Source organism: Varroa jacobsoni, unplaced genomic scaffold (assembly GCF_002532875.2).
Source record: "Varroa jacobsoni isolate VJ856 unplaced genomic scaffold, vjacob_1.0 scaffold_1312, whole genome shotgun sequence".
Classification (NCBI taxonomy): domain Eukaryota; kingdom Metazoa; phylum Arthropoda; class Arachnida; order Mesostigmata; family Varroidae; genus Varroa; species Varroa jacobsoni.
In genome coordinates this window covers 227,670-243,118 of record NW_019214214.1, presented here as the reverse complement: position 1 = coordinate 243,118, position 15,449 = coordinate 227,670, and the positions used below count along the sequence as shown (strand labels likewise).

Below are 15,449 nucleotides of genomic sequence, written 5' to 3'. Positions count from 1 at the left end.
ATTCCAGATAGGTTATTGAAGGTTTGCGTAACGGATCAACTGTTAAAAACACACGGAGGAGTGCCGATTTTCGAATCACGGTGATTTAATGAAAAAATGAAAACCATCATTTACTCAATATGACCCAGGTTAACCATTTTGGCAATGGTAACAAAATCATTTTGAATCGTTGAAAAGAGAAATACTAACTTGTGTTTATGATCTAGGGTTTCACTTTCCAGAAAGCAATTCGTGTTGACGATAAACCACATCTTATTTTACCATGACATCTTCGCACTTCGTTCTAAAACAAAGTAAAAATTGACCGCATCGAGGCGTATGGCCTTCTTTATGATTCCGTCCTACTGATTATTTCAGGCAATTCCTCTCTGCCGACTATCTATACTGACAACTGATTGCAACTATATTAAACCAATGTTCACCATGGACCCCATTTTAAACACAAAGAAGCAAGTTGTTGTTTTCACAAACATACGGAAGTCTATGTGGTGCTACTAACTCCTGACGGACCACTTTTAAACACGTTCTTTCTGTCTGAGTTTAAATACTTATTCAATGATCTAAGTGGCGCATTCATCGGCTTAATAACGTTCTAGCCTATCGTTCTGTTTTCTTTACAGGCCATAAAGAAGTGGCGATATTCCGTGATACTTTTCGTGGAGGCCTGATTTGTTTCTATCGACAGCAAGACGCATATTGGCCTGTCCTATTCAACAAACTATATCGCCTTCTTAAACCGGAGGAAAATCCTAAACTATTTCCGATTACAGGAGAAAGGCCTTGGGCTCCCCAGCAATACATCGAAGATTATCGGTAAAATTTTTAAGATATTACTTTCTATACACAGGGGCATGTAGATCAAAGCAATCAGCCACAAAAATATCCGCAATCCACGTTAACTGTAGTGGCTTCACATTAGGACACCAGTTTTCGATATAAATTTTCTATGGTTCTCTGAAGCGGCCGGTCGTTCCACATAGATTGAATGATATGTTAACTCGATTTCGCAGCAAGCCTTACTACTTCAATTTGTGATCTTGAACTCATACTTACGGTGGTTACCAATACAAAATATAGGATAGATTACATCATACCTCAACTTAGACTTCATTACAAATAGAGCTATTTAACCACGACGCCAGGTACACTAAAAAAATATTTGCTTTCGAAGAACAATCTTTATTATTATTATTATAATAGAAACACGGATCGCAACCTAGGCATAGCTAGCTACTTTTTGAATTTTTTGGTATACTGCTCCAGTGAGGTGGCATCAAACTCATGGGTCTTGCAGATATAATGAAATGACATTGCTCCTTATCTTTATGCACCTTTTATTTGTTCCTCTTTCCCAACGAACAGAAACTTTGAAAAGCTTAAAACTAAACTAGAAAACCTTTGCTCGACAGCGTCATATGCACTCGATCTTACAAAAAAAATAACTATACTAGCTGCTTATTAGGTCGAACTTCATAATATGATGAAATAGATACAATCAGTAACGAAATTTTTTTTCGTCATTTGTTTCTTTTTTTCAAACAGTTGCTATCAGCCATCACCGCTATTTGAAAAGTACACAGCCTTTCAAATCCTTGCGGCCCGTTTTGTATCGTTTAGGCTCTTTCCTACGTGAAGATCTGACTGAACTGGTTTACACGAATTCACAAACATTGATTCCTCACTGTTCATAGTCACACAAGTTCGATGAGATCACCGAGGTAAATCGGAACAAGTGCCCATTTTTAGCGCCACTATTATAGGCAGTTCTGAAGTACCTATTCGTATCTTAGAATGACGACCACGCACAAGTAAGCCAAACTAGCATCGTTCCTTTGCTGCCATCCTACGAATTTTTTTCTCACATCTAATACTCATAATAAATGCAAATAACTGGCTGGCTTAAATTACTATTATTATTATTATTATTGTATTTTATGATCATTAGATTTATAAAAGCAAAATAGTAACAACCGAATCTTTTCAAATAGTGACATGTTTTTCTTTTAAAATACAAAACTAGTAGCGACACAACAGCGACGACTTTAACACGATGATACCCACTTGAAAATGCCCATCGATTCATCGGTAAGCAATGGAAATCATATATGACCGGAATTATGGTCCGGCTATATTTGCCGTCCCGCCACCCCTCTCCCCACTTGTTCTTGTCTTGGGTTGCCGGTCCTGCTACTCGTCTATCTTGAGATATCGTTTGCGGCTGCTTCCTGAGAGAGCGATTGCGACCTATGTCTCTGTTGTTGTCAAGGTCGCACTTGGGAAATCAGAAATCAAACCGTGCGTTTTCCTTATTACTGCTATATGAGTCGCCCTGTCTACACTTCCTTAGCTATCTATAGCTGGCTCCTTGTCCCGGGTACGAAACGCAGTATTTGGTTACCGCCCCAGGGACTTGACCTGAGGCAAACCAAGGAAAGGGCCGATATAACAGTAACAGGCTTTGGATGCCTGCAGGTCTTCTTTGCAGGTTTCGCTGGAATATCCGCAAAAACGTCGCTAGGTTTTTGCAGTTTGGGTTGTATTATCTGGCGAGCAGAGCAAGGCGGTATGGTATACTATTACTTTTAGTAAAGCCAGACATACGGTTTCAGATGTAATACTGTCGAAGTCCCAAGTAACTTGTAACTAACGAACTACAACTGGCACAGCTATGAATAGAACAAAATTAAATTGCCTCTGAACAATTTCTAGTCCTTTTTTCAACCTTTTATTGGCAATTTACTTAAACAGATGACATCGTCTGTCCTTCATAGGTCACTGCAAATGGTTTTTATTACTGGGCACACAGAGTTTCAGTAAAAAAAACTATTAAATCTTCTTCTTTTAAGATTTTTTTTAACTGCTCTGTTTTATTAGTATCTGTTTTGTTACTGGCCAAATGTTATGTTTCACTGAAAATTTTTCACCATTAAAATACTATTCACAATGTTTCCTTTTTCTCTACAAAGCAGAAGCAATTATATTTTGAGGTATAGCAAATTTTGTTTCAGGTCCAGGTTCCTGCAATGGATGTTTCCAGCTGCGGAGAAGCACGGTTTTCTTACGTAGGCAACATATTTATCTAATCACTGACATTCAAAAGCTACCGAAGTAGTCTGAGATATTTGTGCCCCATACGACAGGTACCCTATGGTATGGCCGATTTCGAAAATAATTGATTACTAGTTTCGATATAAATTCGGTCTGCATATGCCTCGAGGAAGAAAGGGAGGGAGGAACGTAGGGGACAGATCTAAAAAATGGCATCTCGATTTGAGAAAACGAACCTTACCTCGATCCATCATCTTGAAAGGGTTGGGTTGGGTTAGGTTAGGTTAGGTTAGGTTAGGTTAGTAGAGTCGCTCGTTAAGATGGGCCGCACCTATGCAAACACGTATCACGAAATTATAGCTGAAGTTTACATATACTTACCATACAAGGAGTAAATATCCGAAGTCGATTCAGAATCTTATAATCTCGGCTAAACGCGGATTAGAAGGTGACAAAAAAAAGTAAACCTTTCTATTAGCATCTTTATGAGCAAGGTATATATATTCGAATAATGCACGATATAGCAAATTGACATTTGTCCAAAAGGGACAACCAACATCAAAAAGGAAACTTCCTTAACAGCACTAACCTGTACATCAAGACAGTAAAAGCGTCACACGTCATAACATAAGCTTTTGTGTTCCCTGCTCGAATGAATAGTTCTGACAGGGGTAAATAAAAGACTTAAGTGATGTTCTTTCCAATTCCGATTCTATAGGAAGCCGCCTTCTTTTATGCATTCATCAATAAAGTGTTGATTCATATTGACATCCAAAGCGCCTCATTGTAATTAAATAAGGTGATCTTCTAGAATGGTTTGAAAATGTCGTAGATAGTCGTACATAACAGTTGCAACTGCTCGTATGTCAGTTCCGATTGTTTCCTTCCAAATAATACATAATAAAGCCAATAGGCATACAATGCACACGCTTCGGTCGATTGAAGACCTATCGACTTAGCACAGCTTCGTTATGAGCAGATCATGCAGCCTTCATTCGCCATTTATTCAATTTGGACTCTAAGCACACGCGAAGAGTACTGTCCTTTTTCAAGCTTTGTAGTAAAATTCTCAACGTCCTTTTACAGACCACCAAATACCGTGTGTCCGGCAGTATTAATTTTTCGCTAACGGCTACATACACTGAGCGTCGCAAATGTCGTTTTTTTTCTGTGTAACGATTGTAATGACTTTTTAATTCACTTAATTATAGTTACTTGTTTTTTTTTATTATATTTGTGTCTGCAGCGAGTGTGTGACAAAGCTTTCGGAGATGCCAGTCACAGCTTGTGTCTTCGAGGGCTCGAAGATGCTATTTGCAATGGCCGATCGTCTCAGCGATGTCTCCATAGACGACTTTGAGGTTGACAAATCACTAAGCGAGTATGGGGCCACAGTTGACCAGCTGAGCCTAATTGCTGAAGACTTCGAAGAGATGGGCTTCATTAGCACATTTGTGCAAGACAGGTTAGTTAAAAAGCAAATTTAAAGGTAGAAACAACCTTTGAATTTATGTGGAAATGCAAATTAGCGTCCTTGTATTTGTAAGCGATATTGTGTCACAGCTGTATCCCTTTAGGGTATCCAATTTAGGTAAGGCATAGAGTTAAGGAAGACTTAGGTAGTCGTACAAAGAAGATCACAAAGTATTCGCTTGCGTATGCATATATTTTATAGGCTATTTTCCTTAGCAGAAGCTCATGTCAAATAACACGAGTTCAGCTTCTTCAACAGCAATCGTGCATATTCCTGACTGGCAAACCGAGTTGTTAACGAAGCGATGCGATCTTACGTGGAAAGAACAGTGACAGTCATGTAATTACCAGAAAAACAAAAAGCGATCTATTCTTTAAACCATAGCAGTTGCGACTTTAAAGTTCATGAGATTTTAACGGATTATATTAAATGACGTGCCCCCTGTCCCAAAACTAACCATGTTAGCTTAATCCTAGCAGAATCTAACTCCTACTCTGCCTCTGATTTATTAATCTATTCAGTTTAAAGGGACGGATTTCCCACGATAATCCTTCAAAATCCTATGATATCTTATTTAAGGAAAGTTGAGATATCACACCTTTTAGTGATAGGGCGCTAGGGGTACCTGTTAAAATACCTATACCTGCGGGCACAGAACACGATTGTGAATTTTCAAGATTTAGATTGAACATTGCGTTCACCCACCTCTATGGTGTTATTAAATATTATGCGGTCGTCTTCAGCAGTTAATAATTAAGAAACAGTGTAATAGTTACTACTTGGCATTCCACTATACTAGTTCGCGGTGTTAAATAAGACCCTTAACGAAGTAAAGAAGTCAGCGATCTGGAACTCACGAATAGTAAGATTATTCTTTTGCCATTATACATATATATATATATATATATATATAGCCTCTTAAAGAATAATTATTTTACAATTGTATACAAAGCTGAAGGTAATTGTTATCGAAACGGCTGGGCAGTGATATCGTTCGTTGGAGTCCGAGCTCGGGTGAAGAGAAAAAGTTTTGAGGATAGGTGGTTTGTAGTCCGGTAATTGAATTATCTAAAAATGAGGACGGATGTTAGAGTGTGCCTTGCACAATTTCGAAATACGCGAGTTATAAAATTCGCTTAATTTTTCAGGTGTCCAGACGCAACCTATTTCTATGCGCGTTTAAACGGCTACTCCGTTCCCTACTCCCTGTGATTTCAAAATTATGTGGAAATACGTATACGTCTACGCAGAGTGACATTTGCGCGCGTTTATGTTTCAAATTCAGTAGTAGAGCTCTTGATTTTTGTAGTCACATCGTGTGCCGCATACTGTGAACACATTTTAAGATGAAAGGGTAAAGGAAGAGGCTAGGGGGACGAGGGCTATTCTTAACGGTAAGCCTATCCCTATTCCTGGGTGGTTTTGTACGGAAGTTTTAGTGCCAGCTAGTGATTCTTATCAAGCTGCTCTACTTAAACAGATCAAACACCTGGTAGATGTTCGTTATGTGTACACGCCTAAAATACTGACATATAATCTAAATAAACTTATATATTACAGCATGCCGCTTATGAACAAATGCCGAGATCTTTAATGTGCTAACGACGTATGTGGCAAAGTTACTATCTGGAACGATTATATACATTCTATTTATTCTAATCATACCAACCAAGAGCATGTTATCAGTCTGAGGAGCATTTTTGTATTGAATGTATAAGAGGTTCATCAGAACTCGGTCAGCGATTTGTTGTGCGCCTTCATTCGCAAGTGATCATCATTACTCGTATAGTGTATGAAGGGCCATTTAACAAAAAAGTGACCTAGCTGATTATTTTTGCAAAAACGAGTTTCACTCCGCATAAACTAGATTGATTGGACAGTAAGCTGGGGCAACAGGAACTACGTCAACAGAATAACGTTTACTTATATACGCGCGGGCGGTATGCTCTGCCTTACTGAAGCTGTTTTCTACGTTCATTCGCTTTACTAACTGCTTATTGATAATGTTGCTACATAACTAGACTGAAAATATATTTCTAGTAATATAAGGGCGGTGGTATGCAAAATTGCTACACGATAAAGATAAAAAAACAAGCGATATGAGTATTAGATGCGGATCTACCGTTTATCTTAAAAGGTTGACGCCGACTAAAGTTATGTAGTATCAAAAACACTAGGAATGAAAAATTACGTACGCTTTTTGTGATCAAAAAAAATCAAAATACTTAATTGCTTTGCTTGTTTTTGTTGCTAATGTGTGCTTATGTCCTATTTGAAATAGACTGGACAATTCGGAATCCAAAAACAAATTTCAAGCAAAAAAAAAGCTTTTTATATCTATATAAAATTACGCACCGAATAAAGCACTGCTTTAACGATCTACTGAGTCCTAGTCATTTTGTAACAAATGTACTTTTTGCAGAACAGACCGTTACAGATTTAAGTACATCTGATACGAAATTAGTAGTTTCCATTTCTATAAGCAAATTTCAAAGAGGCGCGTGGAATCTCTAGCCAAGCTCTACCTCACGTAAACGATAAGTTCCAGGGTGAGTTCGGAGCTCTGCTCTCAAAAATGGGATAGTGCCTTACCCACCCCTCGTCGTGGTTTGGCTTCTCGTTAACCAACGTTTTCCTAGTTTTGTGCAGCAGCACCAGATATCTAGGACAGGACGTTAGAAAAAACTTCCAAATCCCATTTCTCCAATTCAGCACACATTCAGGTCATATATTATATCGAAAGGTGCATATACATGCCTACATGCATTAGTTGTTCTGTGTCTATGGTTTACCAGCCAACTTGTGCCTTGTTTTCCTAAAAGTTGCATGAAAACACCTGAAAAATAATTCAAATCTTGTATGGCTTTACCAAGCTAAGGGACCAAGGGTAAGCATTAGCCCTATAGAGTAGCATCACTTGGTACAATGCGGTCAAGTTTTAGGCACATTTGTCCTGATTTATCTGGTAATGCGTGGTATCATAAAGACACTCCACGACACATTACACAAATCAACTTTTGCACAGTAGCATAGTCGTCCACAAATAAAGTAGCGATAATACGAGTACGACATGCACTTACGAATGTCCTTATCTCATAATTGCAATTATCTTAAACTATGTAAATAATAATAAGTAAGTAAGTAAAAAAAATGCCCGAGATTGGAGATTGTGACTCAATAGCCTGCATGAGTTCGCTGCAAATTATTATCCTCAGGTTAATTTTAGACTATAATTCGTCTAATTATCCAGCCTCTAATTCGCTGTTCTGGCCTGTTTTAGAACGCTATGTATTTGCGATATAATACGGCAAACCCTTCCGATCCGGTCGGTAGGCCCTGAAGATCGTCAGTTTCTCGTGCGCATCCTCGATGAAAACGTCGAAATGGAGGAATGTATCGACATCATTGCAGATGCCTTCTCGAAAAAAAACTGGCTTGACAAATGCATTATTGCAGGTATTGTACAGCAGAGTCAGTTTGTCAAGGACGCCATTTTGCCTCGTACGCATGTGCCGGTACTTCGTTTTTTCATTTTGCCCATGATACTTGCGTTTGTCATTGCTAGTCACGTACACATTTGTTTAAAAGCGTCACTTACCTTGTGGAAGTTTTGTAGAAGAACATGATAATACTGTTCGATTGATTACCTTGCTCAACTCTACAAGATGTAGAAACTAATTAGGTATTTTCTATCGTTACTTTTGTAAATAAGGACGGATCTAAGTTCGGTTAGGCGATTTGTTTCGATAGAAACGTTGTACTCGGCGCGGGTACACTCAAAGGGTTGACAATATTTTAACTACTCGAAGCTGGCATAGAAAGGTATGTATGTTTATTATGCGTGGTGAAGTAAAAATGCAAGGTCTTAGAATTCACAAGCCTTTCAAAGCCAACTTAAAGTTGAAAACGTACACTTGATTTTCGACAAACACATCACAAACGACACTGACTACTACAAAACTGTTCTACTAGTACGTGACGCTCCAGATTGAGACATGCCTCTTTTATAAGAATACCATGTGACAGCTCATTCAACGGAAATTCACTGAGACCTCACCAAAGTTCCTCAGTTGTCTATCTCTCACAGAAAACTTCGTCTTGAAATATGAGGAACAAGATAAAGGCCAAAAAAGTCAGTAGACCACTTATACCTGTCACCGCTGTACATTGGTCACTACCGGATTTTCACGATTGTAACTTGAAGGTCTTTTTATAAAAGAAAAATAAGCGACCACTTAATGCTAATGTTACACGGAATGAGCTGACGTTAAACTTATTCGCGAAAAAAAGTTTCTAGTAACTGTTTAGGAACTGTTCTCATTGCCCAGCAACGACCGCGCTTTACAACCACATCATGCTATAAAAAAAAAATAGAGACGAGGCCTCTTTGCATGCTCAGCCAGACGCCTGTAGTCATGCAAGGGAGGAATGGAACAAGAAAAAAAAAGATGATATAGAAAGCCTCTATGCATGTAACCTTCCGTTAAGCATTTCTTTAGGCGGCTGGTCTCTCGTGGCATGAAACGAAGCATGTTAGCACACGGCTATAAACAGCATGATACGTAATACTTATAATATCCAAGCTACATGTAGAATGAAATTGAATTACTTTGTTTACCTTCAATATAGACGTTGGAGGCTCTACTCGCGAACAACACGTGATTCTGAATCGACAATTATGGTCGGATATTGTACAGCAATGTCTCGGTAAAGTCGTACTCGACTATCAAACACAAAAGGTGCTTGCAGTCATGACAGCATTTGATTTCTCTGTGGAAGCTGAGGTGAGTCAAACCCCCCGTCTAACACAGAAGAACAAACAACCTGCGACATGAGTCTCTTTCTAGAAGGCCTAACAAGATAATGTCTACGCTTCACATGCAGCCATCTCTAATATGTAAAATCAATTTCATCTTAGTAAATAAATGCCACACAGACGTTACGGAAGTGCAGCTGAAGGCACTATAGCAATGTGGTATATCAATACTTTTATCCTTCTTCCTGCATTAAGCCGTACGTAGATCTAAAGAGAATATTTGAATTTGAATAGCACCAAGTAAATCTCACTCTTCGCAAAATCAATGTTTTACAAAAAAAAAATTAAAGAAAAAAAAAGAAAAAATACATTGTAGATATTGCACATCTGTGATTTGGGTTTTTCTTTTTCTATCTGCGAAACTTGTTTTCGCTTCAGATTGAAAATCTGTCAGAGGAGTTTGAGGCTGTACTGGAGCTCCATGATCAGGTCGATCGAAAACTCCGAGAGGCTTTTAAGGACTCCAAAGTTGCATATATATTTCAGGTAAAGGCGAAGCTTGTGATGACGTAGGTAATCTGCATATACGATGAGGCATATGTTATAAAATATCTCTACTTATACGAAGAGATTAAAGACTTCGTGAAAAGAAATTTGGCGTTCATTGTCAGAGATACCGTCCTCGTTTCCCACTATTGAAGCTGTTGTCTGAGTAGTTACGTATTAGAAATATTCGCATAGCTCAGTTCCGCGTTTTTTTTCCTGTAATTGGACTCGTAATTGAAACAAAAACTATTTGCAATGCAGCCGGGACCGCATGCCCATTGTAACTACAAGGACTTCCTGTTTAAAATGGAGTACCGTTAACTGACGTTGCCTTATATAAATGGGGTGTTTTAGCAACACACATTAGGACAGTGGAAACATACTTAAGCCAGTAAACAGGATTACTATTATAATATTCACTATTATAACTATTGTTTTTATTAATTAATTAATCTAACATAGACTAACTTAGAAGTGAGTAACTTTCAACACTTGATTATATCAAGTTTGCTTTGGGTATATTGCTGACTCACACAAAGTCCCCTTAAAATATTTTAGGTGTCCCCAATCTCGACTATGTTCATTTACCTACATCTATATTAACGGGTACTGCTGGAACGTTAAATACCATCTCCACGTTTTGTGTATATTTCTGTATCGTTCATTAACTTCTACAGATCGCGAGTGACGCCGACTTGAGTCATGAAGAGAACGTCGTCATTATGAAGCTCCTTACGGACGAAATCATTGAACAAGCTGCGTCCGAAAATTCCGGCTACCATGCATGCCTTACCCACGCGTCACATGTATTCACCCAGGTGAGGCCTTCTAAGCTACATATGCTTTAAAATTATAACATGGGGATATATAGAAACTAATAAGCAATAAATGAACAGCTTTTTGTCTAATATATTTCGTTATATTATAACAAAAGTACAGGTTTTTTGTAGAGTAACTTAATTATGCAATGAGTGGAACTTTACGTCGAGTTTAAGCCTCGAAAACTGATGTTCCGGACGAAGAAAAAGAGCATTTTGGGCACCCGCTCCGCCGAAGACAAAGTTACGATGTAAACTAAACGTAGCTTAAAGGACTGCTCAAAAGAGGTTTGCACAGGTTATTAACGGCATCTTTAAGCTAGAAAATGCAATACACCCGGCCGGTCATCTGAGGACGATGAAGATTGCCTGAAGGCACCTTTGAAAAAAGACGGCCGACAAACAACATGTGAATTGGACAACAGGATTACCTAGAAGGGTTGTACATATCAGAAAATGCTTGAGAAGAACAAGATGGTCGGAAACGACACGCACATATATGGGTCAGTCGCATTGATTAAACAAACTTTCCGGTAGGAAAAACGCGACAGACGATACCAAGTTGTCCTACTCTACAACACTAGCATGATCTTAAGTGCTTATCCCACTATTAATTTTATTGCTAGAGTGGAAATAAGACGGTGCACTTCCAAGGACGACTCTCAGGTTACGAGCTTATACATTTGAGCTATAATCAGTCAGATTGTTCTTTCCTTCTTTGTAGAGCTCATGTACTCGTGAGCTAAATGTTTCAGTTATTGCTATCGATTTTTTTTTCTGTTTTGTTCTCATAGGTCATCATGGAAAACTACCAGGAGTTCAATCGAATAGCCGATATTGACGTAAACCGTTTCGAAATGCGTGGCAAGAAATACTTCTCAAAATCACGCGAGGATTTTCACATCATTTCTCTGCTTAAGACGTTTCGATGAAATGGAAGCTAGACGCTGAGCTGGGCCCAGTATCAATGAGAAAAGTAGAATAAGCCCGGTTGAAGTTCTCTTGTTTACATTCAGTCTATAATATCAGATTTGGTCTCGCCATTCGGTGGCTTGCAGTCTCAATTATCCATCGCAAAACAAATCATCTATAATTTTTTTACTGGATTCGAACTCCAGCATAAACAGACACTTCCTTTCGTGCTAGCCGTCTGACGGAGTATCCAGTGGCTTAAATAGCGAACGTCAAACTCGAAACATTTAGTCTATAATTTTCTACTATAACGTATTGCCTGTGATGCTCGTCTCCGGTCAACCCTAGAAACAATGGAAGTGTTTAGGTCTTACAATAATTGGTACACACAAATTATGTCCCTTCGTTCAAATAATTTTTTCCTAGAGGAGAACACATCATAGCCATTAGGAGCTATGTAATAATACTTTTTTTTATTATTAAATTTATAAATTATAAAGTCTGTAATAAATTAGCAAAACCATCTCCACAATGATTCTCATCAGCAAAACGAGGTAGTCCAACAATGGCAAATAAACATTCATTACCATATTTCCCTTGGTTTCACCAAGATTTATATTGGGCGTACTTAAAATGCACCCTTTCTTTTTTTTTTTTTTTTATTTACAGAGTATTGACGATCGATATACAGATGACAACACCTTGCAGATAAATTTTGAACCACAAACAAAAACGATGACCTTCCTTTTGCTACAATTTAGAACATCCTCGCTGGAAGAAATACAAACTGCTTTAAAGCAGATCTACCCAAAAAAAAAGTAGGTTAGCCCTAAGTTCATTTATGGCTTAGCTATTTTAGTGTATCAAAGGGCACCCTTGATGGAAGGAGACAACGGTGTGCCTATAAACGTTGCGTTTTGCACATTAATACACCTCCTCCATACTCGCTTCGTCATCATAGGAACTTGCCAAGCTATTGGGTGTGCCCTTAAAGCTCTAGTGGAACTAATAAAGTAACTATTCTCCAACCCAGCCAACTAAAGCCACTAATGATACAGCTGCGTATCGGATGTTCCGTTAAAAACGATTCGTTCGGGGAGACAGGGAAAGGGAGAGTGACACTGACTATTATGACACTGTGATTTGTAAGCGAGAATTTTAAGAGAGGTGACGTGGATCATCGGCCCTGTTATCATTATAAACCGGTAGGTATATACAGGGTACGGCATTTAAATTAGGACTTCTTCTGTTTCTAGAGCTATGTAAATAAAAACATTTTTTGCATGTGTTACAAGTGGTGTTTCTGACGGTTATGTTTATTTAATACAGTCATCATTTACCGCGATTGAACAGTAAAGTAAAGAGGTGTAAACAGAATTTTAACGAATTCAGCTCAAATATGCTACGCAGAATATTCAAAAACATGAAAAGTGAATTTTAGGTTACTAGCACGAAAACGGAAAGAAGGTGAAAAAAGATAACAGATCTTCTAGGCACAACCTCCGTAAACCCTGCGGATTTTTCAAACAGTTTTGTATATCTGAGATAATATATATTTTGTCCACCGAGTAGATAAACAGCGACAGCTATATCAATGATAACAGCATTATAGTTTATACTGTGTAAATTCACTCTTAAAAGCATAACTAGAGAGACTTGGGACTATTTGAGCATATTCGGAGGGTTCATTCGATCCGTTTTGCCTTATAAAACGGCCGTTAATTACTGTATCAAAAACGTAGGTGCATTAAAAATGAGTTTTTGAGCAATCTTGATGAATTTTCAAGCCGTCTAGACCCTACTCTGAGGAGCTTATGGTTTCCTCGGATCCTTTAAAAGTCGTATGAATGCTGACCGTAATATCGTCGATTTCGGGTGAAAAGTCTCCAATCACGGAGGGGGGTCCATACTTGATCTTCGCATAATTTCAGAAAACACGACGCACTGTTATTTGTTAACTGATATTTCTTGTAGTTCGAATGGCTCCGCTACGCTACGCTGAACAGCCCGCCAAAGTTTGTCCCAATTTTGGTGCCGTGGTCTCTTTATATACAACAAAGTCTACGAGAACTTAAAATGGAGGTTTTCTGATTAAAGTTATTTCTTCTACGATACTACATTTCGCTTATTTGTGACGGACTTCGAAAATTTTGCTTATTTACAAAGACACCATAAAGGGTTTCGTTAAAGGACTTGAAACCTACATAAAATTCTGCCGCCATTTAGGATTATAGCACGGAGCAATTATGTTCTAGCATTTCTGCTCCATTTTTATTCTTGATAGTATTACTTAGACGGACAGCTATTAGAAAATTAAATGTGTCCTCCCATTTTTGTTCTTGGTAGTATTACTTAAAGGGACGTTTATTGGAAATTTAATTGAATGTGTCCTCCGAAAGCGGTTATGTTGACCTTCCTCTTCTCACAGTTGTATAACCCTATATATACAGTCCTTAGAACCTTGTATTGCGCCATGGCTAACTGTAGTGACTTGAATAATAGCCAGTTTGGACGGTATCACCAAATGAAAATTCAAGAACTCCGTTAGCATTTTAATCTTTCAACCCGGAGGGGTCCTGCGGTGGGCGCGCGGATGGGGACCACTGATGTTGACACGCTTATGTTATTACAAAAAATAAGTTACAAACCCCACCATGGGGAAAGGCAGTCGACGCCCCCCACAAGACATAGGGAACGAAAAATTTGTACAAAACAATAGATCACCTCGACATAGTACGCAACCGATTTGTCATACACACGATACCCACACCAGTGTACACTACTTACACGCAATTATATATACATATGTCTCTTGTCATTGTTTGGTGTGGTTCGAGTTAACGAAAAACCTCTTACATTCAAAGATGGGTCTATTAGGCAGCGAACCAATATTTCTCCTTTCAACTGTCAACAAAGTTGACCATTTAGCTGAAGGTATTGCTGAGAATTCGAAGTTATGCAAGTGGTTTGCTAAACTCAAAGGTCGCATCTAATTAACATTTCGAAATTGTCAATATTCATTTTAATCGGCCTTTAAGAGAGGATATAGGTTATACAAGCTAATACGTCGTAGCCGTGAAGCTTTCACTGTACACAAAGCAAGTATTCTACTTTCTTTGTGTAACTTTTTTTTGGACAGAAGCAATGCTTGACCGCCACACGACAAAGATCATGTAATTGCGATCTGGATCTTGAAAGCTCGTCAATTAATCGATATCCACGTAAATGATGCTACGACGCGTACGACTACGGCGGATCCTCAGGATACAAAGCATATCAAATATCGCTCTCTGTATCAGTTATGGCACACCATTTATTAGCAACCCGTTTTTTGATCACTGATGTACACATTTATTAACACAGATTATGTATGTAAAGCTGAAAAACTAACCCAACCATAGGAGGCCTAGCCGGCGATCAAATTATTATTATTAGTACTATGTGCTTATTTTATTATTATGTGTTTAATACATATATGTATGTATGTATGTAGCAGCATGATACGTGAAATAAACTATTTGCATGACTACGTCGAAAAAGCCCTCATACGTGTCTTAGTTATACCACGAAAGGCATGTTGCTTAGAATAGACTTAACCTATGAAATCACCCTTTCAATCTCCATAATTTGCATATAGTGATAGTGTCTAGATCGTAAAACGAACTAACTTACCATTGCCGTTAATTAGCGCATCGCAGATACACGCGTTACGTCTATATAGCCATAGGCGCATACCTATTCATATATATATATATATATAGTATTATAATTGCTTCCGGTTTCGCTTATCCTGCAAGATGTCCGCGTCTCACGGCTGGCACTCTTTCGTGCCCAGTAGTTTAACTTCATGTCGCGGTCATGGAAACGGCGCTGTCCAAAACTTCTCACGATTCCC

The 15,449-nt window shown here is 38.4% G+C and overlaps 1 protein-coding gene across 3 annotated transcripts in view; it reads left to right on the top strand.

The window, feature by feature from the left end:
- LOC111268729 (uncharacterized) overlaps positions 1 to 15,096 on the top strand; it is a 53,091-nt gene extending 37,995 nt beyond the window's left edge. For 2 of the 3 annotated variants that reach the window (XM_022847872.2, XM_022847874.2), the window contains 7 exons: positions 621 to 813; positions 4,295 to 4,513; positions 7,803 to 7,978; positions 9,152 to 9,306; positions 9,717 to 9,824; positions 10,502 to 10,642; positions 11,437 to 15,096. In XM_022847872.2, coding sequence (XP_022703607.1) covers positions 621 to 813; positions 4,295 to 4,513; positions 7,803 to 7,978; positions 9,152 to 9,306; positions 9,717 to 9,824; positions 10,502 to 10,642; positions 11,437 to 11,574 — 1,130 coding nt within the window. In that variant the 3' untranslated portion in view covers positions 11,575 to 15,096. The remainder of the gene's footprint in view (positions 1 to 620; positions 814 to 4,294; positions 4,514 to 7,802; positions 7,979 to 9,151; positions 9,307 to 9,716; positions 9,825 to 10,501; positions 10,643 to 11,436) is intronic. The other variant, XM_022847873.2, reaches the window with a different exon arrangement.
- Positions 15,097 to 15,449: the final 353 nt, after the last annotated feature.